Below are 19681 nucleotides of genomic sequence, written 5' to 3' on the forward strand. Positions count from 1 at the left end.
ATACGTATGAGAAGAAGGTTTTGGGTGCATGTTGGAAACGGTGCAGTTTTAGAGTTTGAATAGTTCTGAGCCTATGAAGCGTATCTTTCATCTTTGATGCTATGCTGTGGGCTACCTGTGTGGTGGGCCTTGACTGTGCATATTTGGGATGACTGGTTTGGAGCAGTTGTCATGAATTGCTCAAAGTTCATTGGCTCTCTTTTATCACTTCCTTCAGATCCCAAAGAACTGGTGTGCTGTCAAGTTTGGAACCTGAGGGCCGGCATCTTCCTTTGTCTTGACAACATCCCCAATGCGACCATGGGATCTGGCAGTGAATAGGCGCCCTCCTTCTGCCCCTTTTGACCAGCGACGATTCTCAGGGGGAACTTGTGGCAGCCCAGCACACTTCAGGAGAAGGTACAGAACATCACTCTTTACAAACTGCACATGGTTTCCTGAAGCAAACACTGGGAAATCCAAAGGTTTCCTATATCTGCTTGGTACTGCAGTCATTATTTATTTATTTTATTCAGCTTCTGTGCTGCCCTTCCCCATACAGGCTTAGGATGGATTGCAACATCCATATAAGCAATAAAATGATCCACATAAATATCAATTCTGACAGCATCTTGGTGCTTTCAGTTTGACTCAGGGAGAATTAATGCACTTAACACATTAATTGTTACTAGATGACTAGTGGTACTGGAGATAATGTAATATACTTCTAGTTTCCAAAAGGCTCTATATGCGCTGGTGAAAACAAAGATGGTATCCATATTAATATAGAAAGCAAAGTAGACCTCTGATACCTTGGGTGTAGTCCTTCTTTCTGCTCCAGAGATAGCCTTTTGTAATCACCATCTTGAGTTATTCTATTTTTGCACAAAAATTACTACTCCTATGATCACTAGTGGAGGGCTCTTGCCACGGAGGTGAGAAGGGATAAACATGGGCTTGGAGATTTCACTGACAGAAGGAATTACCATAAGTGGAGCAAGAGTCTCCTGTCTTCCCACATGCTGATCCTGGGGGCCGGGAATCCAGGAACAGCATAAGAAGGGATTTGGGAGGTCCACAGTAGGAGAAGGAATTGTTGAAAATTGCTCCTCCTTCTGTTTGCAGGAATCTGTGCTGATCTGAACCATACATTTCTTGCACTGTTCAATTTGTTTTCAGTTATCCATAGAAAAGGTTTAGAAACCCTGTAATTAACTCAGTGATGACCAAAGAGCTGTTTACATTTTGCCCTCATCTAGAGTTCAGTGTGCTGTCACAAGTATCAAAACAACAGACTGGAAGGATACTAAAGAGAAGTTGTGTATCATAGGCAACTTGAAAGCCATCCGTAACACAAGTCCATTGTTCACTCCTTCATTTGTTCCCTAAGAATTGTTCCAGCCAGCTGTAGGAATCTACCAGTGTTGGGTATATTTCTGCAGCTTATATCTTAGATATGGAATGTGGTTGGGTTGGCCTAGCCTGTCTTCCCAGATCTTAGCAGAACATCTTCACGCTACACCAAACCAGAATCATGCCAACAATTACCACTAGCTCTGTGTGGCATATGTGTACAGTGTTGTGACTGGATTCCAGTTGTGCTTTATCAACAGTTGATCCCTTTGTGTTGTGCTGCTATCCCTGCCATAAAAGTGGGTGCAGGATAGCTAAGAGCTTGGCACAAATAATCGGCTGGCCCCTGGGGTCACCCGTCTATATTTCTTTCCCCCAACTGGCTCCACAGCCCTCCTTCCCGGCACCACTGGGGCCAACGTGAGCGACCTCTGCAAACTCTTCTAGCCCAGGATGAGAACTACTTGCACCCGGCTTTTTTCCAGCAGCAGCAGCCACAGCCACACGTTCCTGTAGATGAGCACCCGGCGTACGTTCTGGCCAATACGCCACCACGAATGCTTCACCCGGCTGCGCACCCACCCCACCAGCATCCATTCATGGTGGATCTCCACGAGCAGGTGGGTCCTCTGTGTATGTGGGACTGGGAGCAGGGAGATTAAATGTGCAACAGTAATTTAGGAGATGAACTCTTGCCCTTCTAGTACCAAAACAGAGGTTGGGGCTTGCCCAAAGTTTGAATCATGCTGACTTAATATCCCTCTCCCTTTGTTTTCTCTGTTGAAGAACAGCGATGATGTTGATGTTGGACATGCTCAGCATTAGAAAAACGAATACTTGTACAGCTATGAAGTTGAATCCTCGTAATTTCTTCTCTATTTGGTACATTCAAACATGAACATATTAATCTGTTAACTTAAGGGTGGTAGTCTGAGCCCACATATGGACATATTACACCTGGTGTGTGCGATCGCTTTCCTTTGGGCATAAGCTGGCTAGATTCTCAATTAGCCATTTATTGACTGAAACATTTATATCCTGCTTTTCTCTTGATTCCAGGCAGCTTACAATAATAATCAGAATAGCCCCAGCAACAACCAAAGATAAAATTAAAAGTCCCAAATCCCTCCTCCCTCCCCCACTTAAAAAGTGCCTGCTGTTCAACCCCCCTCAGATGTCCTGGCATACTGGGAGGTCTTTGCTGTGTCTCCTGAATATCTCCATGGGGAGAGAATTAGATCCTGTGGCGTCCCGCAAGATAAATTCCACCCTGTAGACTTTACATTTCTGGTGGAGATTTCTTTGTGTCCAATCAGGTGGGTCCACTGAAGGATTATGCCCTCAGTACTAATGCCATATTCAAGCTGGTGGTTAAGAATGGAGTGATCAAGTGTATCAAACTGTATCAGATCCAACAGTATCATCAGGGAATATTGTCTCCTAACTAACTTTAAATGAAGATAATTCACCAGTGCAACTAAACCGGTCTTTGTACCAAACCCAGACCTGAATCTAGATTGAAATGGGTCAAGGGCAGATGTTTCATTCAGGAAACCATTTCTTTGCTACCACACGATCTGTCACCTTCCCTAGAAAAGGTAAATTGGAGACTTGCTGGTAATTGGCCACCTCATCCCTAGCCTACAAAGGTTTTTGAGCAGAGATCTAACAACTGCCTCCTCCAAAGACCTAGGGGGAGCTCCTCTCAATTGAGAGGAATTGATGATTCACACTACTGTCTCCAATAGCTTTTCCCAGCAAAGTTTTAAAAACCATGGTGGACATAGGTCCAAAGCATAATTGGTGACCGTCATGTTTCCAAGGACGCTGCTAATAACTGTAGACAGGACCACTCTGAAACTGTACCAAAAGTCAAACAAGCTCTTCCAACTCCTGAAGTACCAGATGTACCCTCAACTTGGAGTCCAAGTTGGAATGGGTGAGAGAGATTTTGTCAGCAAAGAATCTTGCAAAAACATTGCAACCGGGGCCCAAATTTTCATTGCCCACAGAGTTGGACATGGTTTTATCAAGTCACACACCACTTGTACAGAGTTGCTGGATGAGATTCTGCTGATGCAATCGTGGCAGAGAAGAAGGTCTTCTTCGCTGACATCACCACCAACTCGTATCGCCACTCATTCCGAGTGTTCCACTAGTATCACTCTAGTTTTCTTCCAGTCCGTTTTGTATTACCAAACTCTCCAGTAAACCAAAAAGCTGAATCGGAGGACTCGGGCTCAACTGAGCCATCAGAAGATAATGATCTGTAACCATTGCCATGATATCACTCCTGTTTTCTTGCTTAATTACACGTTGATTGAGAAATTACACATTTTTTTCAACTGCCCATGAACTTTGTTGCTTAGATCTACCTTCATCTTGGATAGTTAGTTTGAATGGTTGCAGGAAAAGGCTAGAATAATTGCTTTTCAAGAGTTGTGATTGACCTTCTTACCTTGCTATATTTCAGAGAACTCTCATAGGCACCTGCTGATTGGCTTATTCATATTTATTTCCTCTCTCTTATTTAGTTGTAACCAATCAGATGTCTAGAAATAAACACATGATTTTAATAAATCAAACTTAGGGGAAGATAAAACTGATATTGTTTTATAAATAAGCATCCTTGTGACAAGCGAATCAGATTTTCTGGCCAGAAGTCTCAGATGTATAGATGAGATTTTGTTTAATTTGGGCTTTTTTGATAATCCCTAAAAGAAGTGAAACAAAAGCTGAAACATGAATTGTTTTAAAACTACTTGCTTAATATGATTAAGCTATACTTGGAACGCTGTTAGCATTTATTTCCACAGTAATTATGGGGTTAATTTTTATGTATTTTCTCTCTTGCTCAATAAAAATATTTTTTTCAATAAAAGTTTATGCAAGGTACATACAATCAAAGACTACCTCTGTCTGCACCATCACCTAGTGATGGGAAATGTTTATGAGAAAGATGCTACTCCACCCCTTTGTCCTCCCATCTGAAGTTGGTGAAGGAGTTTATAGCCAACTGGCATGAGCTGTGTTAGAGTGACCACAGTAGAGTCATCCAGCCAGATTTCAGTCAAGCCAAGCCATGTTGACCTTTTCATGCAATAGTGTTCTTGCTTTTCACAGACCTCGCATTGTGCAAGACCTAGTTTAAAGTGGATCTACCTGCAGAGCCTCTCCATTCCCATTTTGTAGGATAGGATGGAGATTAGATATGTAGTGAGCACTCCTTGCGTGTCTTCCAAGACCAACATTCTTTCCGTCACCATGTCTTCCCCCCTTTTGCACCACCTCAATCTCAGATGGAACAACACACATGTTGGAAGTCAGCCAAGTGCAAGTGCCCTGTCTCAGATGTCCCCAATCACAGCTTGTGAGAGATCCTGCACAGGGTTCTGTCAGCTACTAGAGCTCTCCACAGTAGGGACACATCAGAGGCCCAACCTGCTCTGGTGTCACCCTGGATAGGAGGGCTGCATTATGAAGGCCAGCTGAGCCAGAAGGGGCTGGCTGCCAGCACAGTTGAGTCAGCATTCAGGCTTCTTCCACTGTAGTCGGTGTCACAAAGTAGGCATCTCAGGATCCTTCTAGCACTCACAGGCTCTTCTAGAGGTATACAGAAGAATTTGGTAACATTTGGATTCGGGTCTAATGGACCTGAAATGTTGGTTAGCAGAACTGTGAGAAAGAACTCTGCTAGTTGTGGTAAGCCTGGATATTCCCAAGCCCTATATTGGGGATATCCAGATCCCCCCTTCCCCCCCCCCCAAAAAAATTGGGTCTATTAGAAAAGGAGTTGGTTTTTAAACTCTGCTTTTATCTACCAAAAAGAGCAGTTTATGATCACTTCCCCCCACACACACACACACAACATGCACCTTGTGAGGTAAGTAAGTCTGCAAGAACTGTGACTAGCCCAAAGTCACCCAGCAGGCTGCATGTGGAGGAGCGTGGAATCAAACCCAGTTCTTCAGATTAGAGTCCACTGTTCTTAATCACTACATCACACTGAATCCAAATTTTACCTTAATCAAATAGACAATGCAGGGGGAGCTGGTTCCCCTACAGAATCACTGTGGATATCAATACCAGGTGTGAAGGACAGTTTAATATTAGGAATATATTATCGTCCCCCTGACCAAAGTGCACAAGAGGATTCTGAGATGGAAAAAGAAATTAGAGAGGCCAACAAAAGCAAAAATGTCGTGGTAATGGGCGATTTTAACTATCCCCACATAAACTGGAAAAATGCATGTTCAGGTCATAGTAAGGAGAGAACATTCCTGGATATGCTAAATGACTGTGGCTTAGAGCAGATGGTTGTAGAACCAACCAGGGGAGATGTGATCCTAGATCTAATTCTATGTGGGACCCAGGACCTGGTGCGGGAAGTCAGTGTTGTTGAGCTGATAGGGAACAGCGACCACAATGCTGCCAGATTCAGTATCTCTGCATGCGAACAAGTGACAACTACTAATGTAGTTACATTCGCCTTCAGAAAGGGAAATTTCTCAAAGATGAGGGGGATAGTGCGCAGGAAGCTGAAAGGGAAAATCAAGAGAATCAAAAATGTCCAAGGTGCTTGGAGGTTATTTGAAAACACAGTCTTAAAAGCTCAGCTGGAATGTGTTCCGCAGGTTAGGAAAGGCAGCGCCCAGTTCAAAAGAAAGCCACCATGGTTAACAAGGGAGGTTGAGGAAATTATCAGAAAAAAGATGTCTTTTAGAAAATGGAAGTCCAACTTAACTGATGAAGAATATCAGAGAGAACACAAATGCTGGCAAAAGAGAAGCAAGTTAGCTGTAAGGGAGGCAAAAAAGGATTATGAGGAATGCATGGCTGCGAACATCAAGACCAGCAACAAACAGTTCTTCAAGTACATCAAAAGCAGGAAGCCAGCTAGGGAAGCGGTAGGCCCATTAGATGATGAAGGAACAAAAGGTGTGCTAAAAGATGACAGGGAGATTGCAGAGAAGCTGAATGAATTCTTTGCATCTGTCTTCACCCAAGAGGAGGTGAGGAACATTCCTGCACCTGAACCAAGCTTCTTAGGAGGTAAATCCGAGGAACTAGTGAAGATAGTGGTAGACAAGGAAGAAGTTCTGGCAGCCATTGATAAACTAAATGCTACCAAATCCCCTGGCCCAGATTGCATTCATCCAAGAGTTCTTAAAGAGCTCAAGCATGAAATCGCTGATGTTCTCACATTAATATGCAACTTATCCCTGAAATCAGGCTCCATCCCTGAAGACTGGAAGATGGCCAATGTCACACCAATCTTTAAGAAAGGGTCTAGGGGGGACCCAGGAAATTACAGGCCAGTCAGTTTGACATCTGTTCCTGGTAAATTAGTAGAATCTATCATTAAAGATAAAATTATAAAACATGTAGAAAAGCAAGACCTGCTGAGGAAGAGTCAGCATGGCTTTTGTAGAGGCAAGTCCTGTCTTACAAACTTACTAGAGTTCTTTGAGGGTGTAAACAGGCATGAGGATAAGGGGGAACCAGTGGACATTGTCTACTTGGATTTCCAAAAGGCTTTTGACAAAATTCCTCACCAGAGACTGTTGAGAAAACTCAGCAGTGAAGGAATAAGAGGGGAAGTCTTCCTATGGATTAAAAACTGGTTGAGGAACAGGAAACAAAGGGTGGGTATAAATGGGAAGTTCTCACAATGGAGAGATGTCGGGAGTGGTGTCCCCCAAGGATCCGTTTTGGGACCAGTGCTCTTTAACTTATTCATAAATGACCTGGAAGTAGGGGTGGGTAGTGTGGTGGCCAAGTTTGCAGATGATACCAAATTATGTAGGGTGGTGAGAACCACAAAGGATTGTGAAGAGCTCCAAGCGGACCTTGATAAATTAGGTGAGTGGGCTCAGAAATGGCAAATGCAGTTCAATATAGCAAAATATAAAGTGATGCACATGGGAGCAAAGAATCCAAGCTTCACATACACGCTACAGGGGTCAGTGCTATCAGTCACAGACCAGGAAAGGGATTTGGGCGTCTTAGTTGATAGTTCCATGGGAATGTCAACTCAATGCATGGCAGCTGTGAAAAAGGCAAACTCTATGCTGGGGATAATTAGGAAAGGAGTTGATAATAAAACTGCAAGGATTGTCATGCCCTTATATAAAGCAGTGGTGCGACCGCACTTGGAGTACTGTGTTCAGTTCTGGTCACCACATCTCAAAAAGGATATCGAAGAGATAGAAAAAGTGCAGAGAAGGGCAACGAGGATGATTGAAGGATTGGAGCACCTTCCTTATGAGGAGAGGCTGCAGCGTTTGGGACTCTTTAGTTTGGAGAGGAGGCGGCTGAGGGGGGATGTGATTGAAGTCTATAAAATTATGCATGGGGTAGAAAATGTTTCTCTCTTTCTCACAATACTAGAACCAGGGGGCATTCATTGAAAATGCTGGGGGGAACAATTAGGACTAATAAAAGGAAACACTTCTTCACGCAACGTGTGATTGGTGTTTGGAATATGCTGCCACAGGAGGTGGTGATGGCCACTAACCTGGATAGCTTTAAAAAGGGCTTGGTCAGATTTATGGAGGAGAAGTCAATCTATGGCTACCAATCTTGATCCTCCTTGATCTGAGATTGCAAATGCCTTAGCAGACCAGGTGCTCAGGAGCAGCAGCAGCAGAAGGCCATTGCTTTCACATCCTGCATGTGAGCTCCCAAAGGCACCTGGTGGGCCACTGCGAGTAGCAGAATGCTGGACTAGATGGACTCTGGTCTGATCCAGCAGGCTAGTTCTTATGTTCTTATGTTCAAAGACTTTCATGGCCAGGAGCAACAGGCTGTTGTGGGTTTTCTGGGCTGTGTGGTGGTGGTCTGGTAGTTTTCCCTCCTAACGTTTTGCCCGCATCTGTGGCTGGCATCTTCAGAGGCATGTCACGGTGAGATCTGATTCAGTCCTTGGCACATCTCGCAGTGACATGCCTCTGAAGATGCCAGCCACAGATGCGGGCAGAATGTTGGGAGCAAAAACTACCAGATCACAGCCACACATCTCAGAAAAACCACAACAGCCAGTTCCCCCGCTTGCTTTGACTCCAGAGCTTTAGTGTCCAGCTCCAAGCCCAGTGTGGAGACTGGAACTGAACTGATGGAAGCCCCACGTGGAGCTCAGAGGTGGGGCCTGCACAGAGACCTCAGCTTGTAGCTCTGCACCTCCCACCACTTCTGAATCCTACATAGAACCTAGAGATGGCAGTGGGGAAGTTCTGCACTGCCCTGGCCAGCTAGCAGGTAAATAAGGAAGGGGACCGAAGCAGCCTAGAGACCATGCTGAAAATGTTGGTATGATTCAGGATCTGCTTTTCTACTCCTTTTAAATTGCTGCCAATTTTGTAGCGAGAACACGCCCCCCAAAAAACAATCAAAAACAAAAAGACACCAACCATTAAGATATTTTTCAGGGAGTTTCTCCTCTTAATGAGACATGTTGTACATTCTTTTGCATACATTGTAGTTCCTTGGGCCTCCCTGCAGAGATGACCCTTACTAACACTGTTTCTGTTGCTTTGTTCGTGAGCTGTATTCCCTAGGGAGTTGGTGTCACATAGCTACTAAGCCCCAGATTTTACTCTGTGCTGATATAACTTGGCTGAATTCCAGGCTGCACTCAGTAAAAGTTAAACCCAGCTGGAGACTGTGTTCCTATAGCAATCTTTATCCAGGCCAGCGAGAGAGCCTCGAAGAGATTCCCGTTTGGGCAGTAAACACAAAAGACTGTGTCTCCTTTCTTGTTAGTCTAGCAAATTAACGCAAGCTCAGAGTCTTGAAAATTATATCTGATACTGATTGTTTAATTTCTATACCATGTATCCCTTTGACAGTAAAGTCCAACACAACTAGATTTTTATTGATACTCCAACGCAGGTCTGTGCAATGATGCACACATCTGGGCACACCACTATTTCCCTCTCTCTTTGTACTACACTTCCTCTGTACTACACTGCCTCTGAATAATGTCTAAGAGTCTAGTGTCATTTTTGGAAGCCTTTGCAAAGTTATTTGGGAACTTGGCCTTCTTGAGGTCAAAAGATGCTAGGAGAGCAGTTTCCCAAAAAAGGCAACAAAGAGCCTATACTCTGTTCCACAGAAAGATGATAATAAAGTCAGTTGAGGTGCAGCAATTGAGAAAATTGTATGCTTCCACATTAGAATATAGTCCTGAACAAATATGAGAATTGTCATTCATTTTTTATGTACTGCCTTTGTCAAAACCATTTTTGGTGCATTAGTGAACATGGTACTTTGATACAAGAGCAGTTATAGTTATTTGAAAGACTTTCAAATGGATGGGGGGAGCAGAACTAGGTAGGCACTAGGACCCAAGAGATTTCTACAACAAAGAAGGTCCGGCATTCCTTGTTCTGTGGCGGAGGAATATACAACCTACTATCATCTTTCTGTGGAACAGAGTATAGATAGCAACTGAAGAAGAGGTTCCCTAAGGGTGTCACGTCAGATTATATATGCATGAACAATTTTTTAAAAATTGTAACTGATGAGATATGTTTCAGAACACACTCAAATGACACAGAAGAAAGGCTGTTCAAGAATTCTAGAGGCCAGATGGGTTGTCAGCATCTTGATATATATTTTAGGAGCTGGGTGCAAAGTCTCAGCAGCTCATATCTCCTGGTAAACAAAAAGAATTATTTCCCATTCTCAATGGAAGACACCTTTGTGTGATTGGGTTTTTCAAGGCCCAGGAGCTATAGTACAGTGGTTCTCAACCTGTGGGTCGCGACCACTTTGGGGGTCAAACGACCCTTTCACAGAGGTCGCCTAAGACTCTCTGCATCAGTGTTCTCCATCTGTAAAATGGATAAATGTTCGGGTTGGGGGTCACCACAACATGAGGAACTATATTAAAGGGTCGTGGCATTAGGAAGGGTGAGAACCACTGCTATAGTAGAAAGCTTCCTTCAGAAATGCTTGTCATCAGTGTTCTTGTGTCAGTTTCAGAGATTGAGATTTCCAGAGCCTTAAGAGATACAGTGACTTTTACTGCAAACTAACACCTGCTGACTGGTGCACTTATAAATATGAATCTGTGTGAGTGCCCTTATAGGAAGATTTTTCATTGTGGCTTTTGGAGTTCAAAAAATCCTCTGATCACAGAATGTGTCTGTGAACCTCTGAGGAGCCATTCATCTTATCCAGCACTTGTGTAACATATGAATTGCTGAAGCTTGGCAATTTCAGGCTGCCGGTCTCCTGAAAGGGGTCATGCCCCTGTGACTTTTGGACTAACTTTCAGCAGTCCGTATAGAATTTGAACACTCCTCCTGTTGTTTGCCTACCAGATTAGGATGTTATAGCATTGCTGGGGTCTCTATAACATCGCTGGTTGATGAAGATCTCTGGAGTCCTGAGACGTGGTGCTCCCTTTTGTAATGCTGCTTGTTTTATATATCAGATTGGTACCCTGAGCTGTGGACTCAAGCTAGAAGTGGGCCTTCAGGTAGTTTGGATGTGCTGATGTGAGGAGACGCAGCTGTGACTCTGCTATGCATTTCTCTTTACTACAGGTGCATCAGGGAGCCGTCCCTCTGTCCTATACGGTGACCACCGTAACAACACAAGGCTTCCCCATTCACACTGGCCAGCACATCCCAGGTTGTAGTGCGCAGCAGCTCCCAGCATGCTCGGTGATGTTCAGTGGACAGCACTACCCACTCTGCTGTCTCCCACCCCCCGTGAGTCCTCTGGCCTGGGTACAGTCAAGATTTATGGGAGGGGGATTAGAGGTCCTGTTCTCTGATCTGGCATGTTATTGCCTCACAGCGGTGTTTGGATATGATATCTCATCAACTGGATCTGTTTTGCTCCTCACATGCTTAAAGGCTAATATTTATTGCTGTGCCACTAAGGTGTTCTTGGACATAAGCCAAACCAGTGTGGTTTGGTGGTTAGACTAGGATCTGAGAGACCCAGGTTTGAATCTCTGCTTTGTCATGGAATCTTGCTGGGTGACCTTGGGCCAGTTACGTATTCTCAGCCCAGTTTCTTGCACAGAGTTGTTGTGAGGATAAAATGGAGGTGAGAAGAATTATGTAAGCTGCTTTGTATTCCCACTGGGGAGAAAGATGAGGTAAGAATGAGCTAAATAAATAAAGCAAGCTACAGTAGCAGGAACAATCTTTTGCCAATGGGATTCTTTTTCACTCTGCAGCCAGACATCTGCCCTTCTTTTTATCTATCTATCTATCTATCTATCTATCTATCTATCTATCTATCTATCTATCTATCTATCTATCTATCTATCTATCTATCTATCTATCTATCTATCTATCTATCTATCTATCTATCTATCTATCTATCTATCTATCTATCTATCTATCTATCTATCTATCTATCTATCTATCTATCTATCTATCTATCTATCTATCTTAATCTAATCTAATCTAATCTAATCTAATCTAATCTAATCTAGTCTATTACACTTCTAAACCACCCAACCCCGGAGAGCTCAGGGTGGTGAACAACACAATTCAACAATAAAATCAACAATGTTAAAACCAATTCAGGATAAAAACAATACTCAGAAATATCATAAAATAGGAGCTTTTCTACAACAAATGGCGCCAAACCCTCCCTCCCCCTCTCTGCCCACTAGAGGCCTAGATGGAAATGGGGTATGCTATTTCAGCCTGGCTGGCCAAATGTCTGGCGGAACAGGTCCAGAAGCTTTGCAAGTCCTGCAGGGCCTTGATCTCTCTAGGGAACCTGTTCCACCAGATAGAGGCCAGGGCTGTAAAAGTCAGTCGGATATCTCTCAGGCCAGGGACCTCCAATAGGTTCTCTGAGGAGCTGAGGGACCCAGTGGGGCAATACAGGGAGATACAGTCCCTCAGATATACAGGCCCAAGGCTGCTCACAGCCTTGAAGGTGAATGCCTCAAAGTCTGTGCCTTGTAGCCTTCTTACAAAGGCTCCCTTCTCCTACTTTTGTTTTGCAGCTGATCCAGGCCTGTGCCATGCAGCAGCTCCCTGTTTCCTACCAAACTTTCCCACCACTTATCTCCAGCGATCATTACATTTTGCACCCTCCACCGCCTGTGCCGCCACACCAGCCTCCACATATGGCTCCCCTCAGCCAGTTTGTCCCACTCCATCCCCAGCATCCTCGCATGGTAAGTCTTTGATGATGTCATCGGCTTGATTTAAAGTTTATTGCTGTGTAGAATATCAGTGTTGACACGGTCATGATCACCCCACACAGAGTAGAATCGTCCGGCTTCTTAGTTTTCAAAGGAAGTTTTTGCCATTGCAGGAAGTAGTTTCAAACTAGTTCTTCTGAACTGTCAAATCATGGTTGTGTGTAGGGGATGGTTCTACGAAGAAGGGTACGTTACACAAGTCTCATTTTAATGTCTTTTACGTTATGTAATCCATTACCTGTGTGGTGAAGGCTAGATACAAGCTCAACAAACAAAACAAGGAAAACCGTGTACAAGCTTGAAACAACTAATCCATAGCTGTGCTGACATGCTGCAAAAAGCAAGTTGATAATTGTTTAATTCAGCTGCTTGTATATCTTTATTTCGACTGGAGAAGGTCTTCATTAGGGCTCATGAATGGTAATTCAAAACAAAAAGTGAGATTTCCAGCCGCTTTTAAGTCTTTACTTGGACTGTAAAAAGTTGAGACTTTTTACAGTTCAAGGAAAAGTTTAAAAGCGGCTGGCAATCTCGCATTTGAATCCTGATTAACACCTTCTCCAGTCAGAAATAAAGATATTCAAGCAGTTGGCGTAGACACAGACCCAAGCATGGACTGTGCACATCACCAGGGAAAGTGTAGTATGACCTTGCTGTTCAGTTGCTCCACACCTCTTGGTTGGTGCAGAAGTCATCTTCTTTGTGGCAGAAATCCTGTCCATTGGCTTGAACATGACGAATGAGTTCCATGCCCACTTGACTGTCTGTGCTGTAGAGTGCACTTTCTCTTCCACAAAAACTTCTGTTTGTGCAAGGGCCCTCTGAAAACCACTGAGTTTGCACAAACAGAAGGAGTATCAGTGGAAGGGGAAACACACTTGACAGCAGAGACCGTTCAGTGTGCCGTGAACTCATTCATAGGATCCAAGCCACTATCTTTCAACTAGTTTGGTAAAGTAAAGATTGAAAGTCACTGAATGACATCAGCCATTTACAATAGTACATGGAAGGGCAGGTTAGCTCATTTCCACTGGGTGGTTTTTTCCCCACTGTGGCAGTGTATACATTGTATTTATTTATAATATTGATGTACAACCAATACATAAAAATGCCCAATAGTATATTTTTGTAGAATTTTCAGGATATATCACTAATTTTTGCTCACATACCCAATATTCCATGAGTTTGGCTGATGCTGTTCCCATTTTGTGGGTTGATAGCTGAAGCCAATGAGATGAATTGACTTTGTGAAGGAAGCCATGGCCTTCAGTTTGCAGTACCCGAGCAAGGCTGCTAATGGTAGGATGTTTTGGAGGCCACTGATTCATAGAGTCGCCATGAGTTGAATGCAACTTGATGGCACTTCACACACACAGCAGCTGAAGCCCAGCCCAGGGGTCTGTTGCTGTACTCCAAGGCCTCAAGGCACTGAGATCTCACGCCCTCTTGCCTGCTGGAAGCCCAAGTCAGAATAAAAACATATCAGGCTTAACTTCTTTTTCGGGAAGGAGCAGGTTCACTCCCCTCCTCTACCAAGAAGGAATTCCTGCCAGAAAGCCCAAAAATTGAGTGATGGTCAAAAACAGAGAGACTAGCATTATGAAAGAACCTCCATGGCAGTAGAACTGGGTAGCTTCTGGGCGTGGGGTGTACAGTTCAAAATGTAGAATTTAGTCTTCTTCAAAAAAGTTTTTTTTTAAAAAAAAGGATTGAATGCTTCATTTTGCATTTCACATCACAAACCCAGAAGCCACCTCGTCCAACTTTTAGTGAAAGTGATCTTGTTGAAATAATAAAAAATACACTGTATACAATAGTAAATTTAACTTGGAAATCCAGTCCCAACAAGAACATCTGACAACCCTTTGGAAGCATTTGCTGATTCTGATTGCATCTCATGGGGAAGGAAGGGTTGGTCATAAATTAACAGTAGGCAATAATACCTCAATAGCACATAATGTGGAGGGGGTGTGCAGGAAGAGAGGCGAGTGGGAATAAAGCAGAGAATCCCTGGTTCTGTTTGCTCCATACTCAAGTCGGTGGAGCCTCTCTTTGCGGGCCTTGTCTTCTGGAATTTGGGAATCATGTTCTGGCAGATGCTTCTGCCTGTTTTTGTCCACCCTTCACATGTGCATGTGCACACCTCAAGTACTGAGACCTTTGGGTGTCCCACTCCTTCTGTGTACCTGCCTCCATGGAACTGACTATGAATCAAGTTCTTGCCAAAGGCTGCACACCTTTGCAGGTCATTGTGGAAAACTCTCTTGCATTTTGAATGTTACTGCTGTCCAAGAAAATTGCTAAATTGGCTGATCATGGCTCATTGGTAGAATATCTGCTTTCCATTCTGAAGGTCCCAGGCTCAACCTCCAGCATCTCCAGTAAAAAGAATCAGGTAGCAGGTGATGTTAAAGACCTCAGACTGAGACCCTGGAGAGCCATTGCTGGCTGGAGTAGATTAGACTGACTTCAATAGACAGATAATCTGACTCAATGTAAAGCAGCTTTCATCTATAACCACCACTTCTAAAGGGTAATTAGATACCAAACAAATGAAAGGAGTGACTTGGAATGGAACGGTCAAGGGCAGGCTGAAACCACTTGAAGGTGAAGTGGAAGCAAGCAAAGATGGACTGAAGAAGGAAAAGCAGAAACTGCTAGACCAGGGGTAGGGAACCTGCGGCTCTCCAGATGTTCAGGAACTACAATTCCCATCAGCCTCTGTCAGCATGGCCAATTGGCCAAGCTGGTAGGGGCTGATGGGAATTGTAGTTCCTGAACATCTGGAGAGCCGCAGGTTCCCTACCCCTGTGCTAGACTCTCCTTTTGAGAGACTGATCATCTACTAAAGGCATTTGATGTAATTGTTTAGTAAGCAGAAGTTGCTTGGTAATGGTTTACTCTCCGCTGTGCTGTATGCATTGTTTATTGATTTACTTCTGTGCATCATGTGTATTATAAGGCAAGATATTTAAGCAACAATAAGGACATAGAATGAGTGTCACTTGCTTCTGTCTAGAATTGAGACAGAATGTTTTATATTATTCCTGGCTTTCTCTCTCCCTTTGTCATCCCCAGGTGTAGCTAGTAAAATGCAGTTAGATATCAACCCTCATCACAAAGTCTCTGTTGCATATGCAGACATATCACATTCAGCAAGTGCCAAGAGCCATCAAGCTAAGGTGGCTTATGATGACCATGAAGGATTTTCAAGACAAGAGACATTCAGAGGTGGTTTACCATTGCCTGCCTCTGCAAAGCAACCCTGACCTTCCTTGGTGGTCTCCCATCCAAGTACTAACCAGGGTCAGCCCTACTTAACTTCTGAGATCTGAGACTAGCCTGGGCTATCCCCCAACCCCCTGCCAGAAAAGAGCTACATTACTGAACTATGTCTGATGTCAGCAGATTTACACAAGTTGCAACCATGTAGCAGTAAAGCAGTTGTGGGAGTGAGAGCATTCACCATTTGTTCCCTCCTGGAATTCTTCTGTCTCAGAACTGTGTTAAGTAGAAAAGCAACAGCATAAGTGTTTGCAACCCTCTGCTTGAAATCAGCCTCTGCCCTGCCGCATGATTACTGTTTAGTTCTGACCTGATTTTTAAAAAAATATGTGGATGATTCTGTGTTGGTTGCCCACCTTCTCATAGAAAGAATACCAGGAGGAACAACAAAAGAAGATACCTTCCAGCAAACTCCCTCTGCAGGGGACCTATCTGACTCTCTGAGAGTAATGATTGAGAGTTGGTTAGCCTGGCAGTGTTACTTTCTGGTTGCCGTATTGTCCCATGCAGCATTTCTGGACTGTTGCGAATGACTAACTCTAACCCTATGAATATTTGTGGCAGTTCTTGCTGACTGGTATATGCTGAGGAGTTGCCTGCTTTTTCTACAGCCCCTGCAAAGGATAGAAAATGAGGTGGAGCTTCGGGGTGAACAGCACTCCATTGGAGGCTTTTCGTATTCCCCTTCCCATCATACTCCTGCACTGTCTCCCTCTGTGCCGCTGCATTACCTTCCACACGCCCATGACCCTCTGCATCAGGAACTGCCCTTCGGCGTGGTGAGTATCCAGCAAGGACCTCAAGTGCTTTCTGGAACTGAGAACCTAGCTGGAAAGGGCCGGGGATTTGGTCTGTCTATCTCATCACTTATAGGCAGCATGAACAGTGTGAGAACTCTTTGAAATTCTAATGTGGAGCTATTATTTTCCTTGTGAGGGTGTGTGTTCCATCCTTTTCTGGGAAGGCAGAATGTGGTGATGCACACTGACTGCTTCCTGAGAATATGGGAACTTGTTTTTCTTTTTTAAAGCTTTAAAAACGTTTAGTCCTTGTGACGGTTTGTTAGGCAAAATGTGCTGAAAAAAAGGGGTGGGGGGAGAGGTAAGATTTCCAGTGGCTGAGGCTTCCATGCCCTGCTTAGCTCATGACTGACAACGTCAGCATAAATTATACAATACCTTGAAACTTGCACACTAAATTTTGTTCAGCTAGAGAAATGTTTGCAAATTTGCTCAGGTTGCACAGCTGCTCCGTTTTAGCTTCTAAATTTTATTTCAGCCATATCCACACATGATGCCCAGGCGACTGAACACCCAGCGATACAGATTGCAGCAGCCACTGCCACCCCCACCGCCACCTCCGCCCCCATACTATCCGAGCTTCCTGCCATATTTCCTGTGAGTATTCCTTGAGCGAGCATTCACGAAAAGGAGGGAAGGCTTCCACAGGGCACTTCCAAAGGTGTGATTGTTGCCCTGTCTGTACGAGGCTGAAGACCACAGCTGTTCTTTGGTTTCCTACTACAGTTCAATGCTTCCTGTGTCACCGACAGCTGTGGGGCCGACCATAAGTCTGGACTTGGATGTGGATGATGTGGAGATGGAAAACTATGAGGTGGGTTGGCCTCCCTCTGTCCGTCCCAGTGGCATCTCAGTGCAGAGTGCATCCAGTACAGTAGATTGTGCCCTAAGTTGCACTCAGAAATATACGAGAACGAGCTTAGAACATCTTGTGAACCAAGTGGGGGGTGGTAGGGAAAAAGCATTCGCACCACAGGACATACTACTGCTCCCTGGAGATGCATGGGAGGTAGTGAAGTCTTCAAGGTGCAGAGCCATGGCAGAAGATCCAATGAGTTTTCTCACAACGCATGTGATGGTTGGACTCGCATAGAGCAAGGGTCTGCAACCTGCGGGTCTCCAGATGTTCATGGAATACAATTCCAATCAGCCTCTGCCAGCATGACCAATTGGCCATGCTGGCAGGGGCTGATGGGATTTGTAGTCCATGCATATCTGGAGACCCACAGGTTGCAGACCCCTGGCATAGAGCATGGTGAGTTTCGGAGCTGGGAGGTACAAGATTTCCAGAAGCAGACTGACCAGTCTTTTATCGCTTGTCACAGGCATTACTGAACCTAGCTGAAAGACTAGGGGAGGCCAAGCCACGGGGACTCACCAAAGCAGACATTGAGCACCTTCCATCCTACCGCTTCAACCCAGAAAGCCATCAGTCGGAGCAAACCTTGTGAGTAGTGGCAGTAGGTTGGAGAAGTTTCTCTTGTTTCATACAGTTGGTCCCCAAGCAAGGGGGGTGGGGGCAGGCATTGCAGCTGTTTTTAGACGGAAGTGCTTAGACTGGCTTGTCTGAGTATGGGTGAGAAATCTTGCAATATGTGTGCAGTAAATACTGTAATTAGCATTTTCTAGCATTGATAATCTTTGACTTTGCTGCAGTCAGAGCTGGATTTATGCACAAGCTAAGAAAAACTACAGATTAGAGATGCTTCAAATTTTACAGCAACTGTGTATTTGGCAGTTGAACATAACCTTGTTTGACACGCACATTCAGATGAGCTAAACAGGAATATTTTGAGGTTGCATGGACTATCTGCTGAACAAGTTTGCAGCTGCCTGTTGGTCAGAAGCCAACTCACAGCTGATTGGCAATCAGCTGGGAATCAAGTTCTGATCCTTCAGCACTTCTCTGCATCCCAGCCAATTTGTGCTGGGACACAAGAAAGCTTCAGTTGCATCAGCTGGGAATAGGCTTCTGAGCCAACACCCCCCTTAGAAAAATGGCTGTACAGTGAAAGTGCAGATCAGAAGTGATCAGCTTCTGATTTCCTCATTTCAAAAGGAAGAGGAGAAAGAGAGGGCTTCTCTTTTTTCTTGACAGCCCAGACTGACAGTTTGGGTGGGGAAAGAAAGGGAATCAGTTGGGTTTCTTGCAACCTGTACTGCCAGATTTGCTGCATCCAAGCTAGTCTGGGATGCAGCCGAATTTCCAAGGGGCGGAGACCAGAAGAACTAGACTTCTGGCTGATCTCTGGTTAGCTTGGATTTGGCAGGAAGCTTTTTCCAGCAAAGAGATACAAACTAGTTGCGAACAACTGAACCATCAGTTTATTAACTAGCCATAATGCAAGTAGCACCGATGGGTGTTTGAGAGTATAGATTAGGGCCTCAAATTGTGAGAAGCCTCTATATTAAAAAAAAATACTGTTACAGGTATTTGTTGGGAAATAACAGTATGGACTGGACATAGTTTAGGACCTCAGCATATCTTACCCCAGCCCTTCTTGTAGCTGCAGGGAGAGAACCAGGAGAGAAGGCACACCAAGAAGAGTAGGTTTAAGTTGCAGCAGAGCAAAGTTGTATTGAATCCTGGGTCAAATTCTTACCAGCTGAGCAGTGAAGGAGTTTCCTTAGGGAAGTTCTACAATCTCATTGTGAAGGAAGTATTTTATTAGGATGCTGGATGAGCATCAGAATCCTGCCATTAAGCCACATAATAACCAGAGTCACTTCCTGTGGTTTCCTTTTCTTCTTTCCCCCTGACCCTGTGTTCCTGTAATGATGCTGGCCGGACTCTTTCCCCAACCCCAGATGTGTTGTGTGCTTCAGTGACTTTGAAGTAAGGCAGCTTCTGCGAGTTCTGCCCTGCAACCATGAGTTCCACGCTAAGTGCATCGACAAATGGTTGAAGGTAAGGACTGCTTCTTTGACCGAGGGCTCTTAAGGCTGAGAAGTTCTCTTCTGTGCTGGGCATTATGAGCTAATCAGGAAGGAATGTCTCCCAAACTGCATCATCAGGGAGACATCCACTTCCTGTCCTTGGAAAGGGATCCAGGCCTCATGCAGACCATTTGATTTGAAGCTC

The 19681-nt window shown here is 44.4% G+C and overlaps 1 protein-coding gene across 5 annotated transcripts in view; it reads left to right on the plus strand.

Annotated features, from left to right (window-relative positions):
• RNF44 (ring finger protein 44) overlaps window positions 1-19681 on the plus strand; it is a 72045-nt gene that overhangs the window by 45996 nt on the left and 6368 nt on the right. For 3 of the 5 annotated variants that reach the window (XM_048488102.1, XM_048488103.1, XM_048488104.1), the window contains exons 2-10: window positions 218-399; window positions 1724-1952; window positions 10884-11051; window positions 12314-12487; window positions 16411-16578; window positions 17078-17196; window positions 17326-17413; window positions 17925-18046; window positions 19408-19507. In XM_048488102.1, the coding sequence (XP_048344059.1) occupies window positions 293-399; window positions 1724-1952; window positions 10884-11051; window positions 12314-12487; window positions 16411-16578; window positions 17078-17196; window positions 17326-17413; window positions 17925-18046; window positions 19408-19507 (1275 nt within the window). In that variant the 5' untranslated portion in view covers window positions 218-292. Of the gene's footprint in view, window positions 1-217; window positions 400-1723; window positions 1953-10883; window positions 11052-12313; window positions 12488-16410; window positions 16579-17077; window positions 17197-17325; window positions 17414-17924; window positions 18047-19407; window positions 19508-19681 lie in introns of those variants that run through there. The other 2 variants (XM_048488105.1, XM_048488106.1) reach the window with 2 other exon arrangements.

This window comes from Sphaerodactylus townsendi, linkage group LG03 (genome assembly GCF_021028975.2).
Source record: "Sphaerodactylus townsendi isolate TG3544 linkage group LG03, MPM_Stown_v2.3, whole genome shotgun sequence".
NCBI lineage: Eukaryota > Metazoa > Chordata > Lepidosauria > Squamata > Sphaerodactylidae > Sphaerodactylus > Sphaerodactylus townsendi.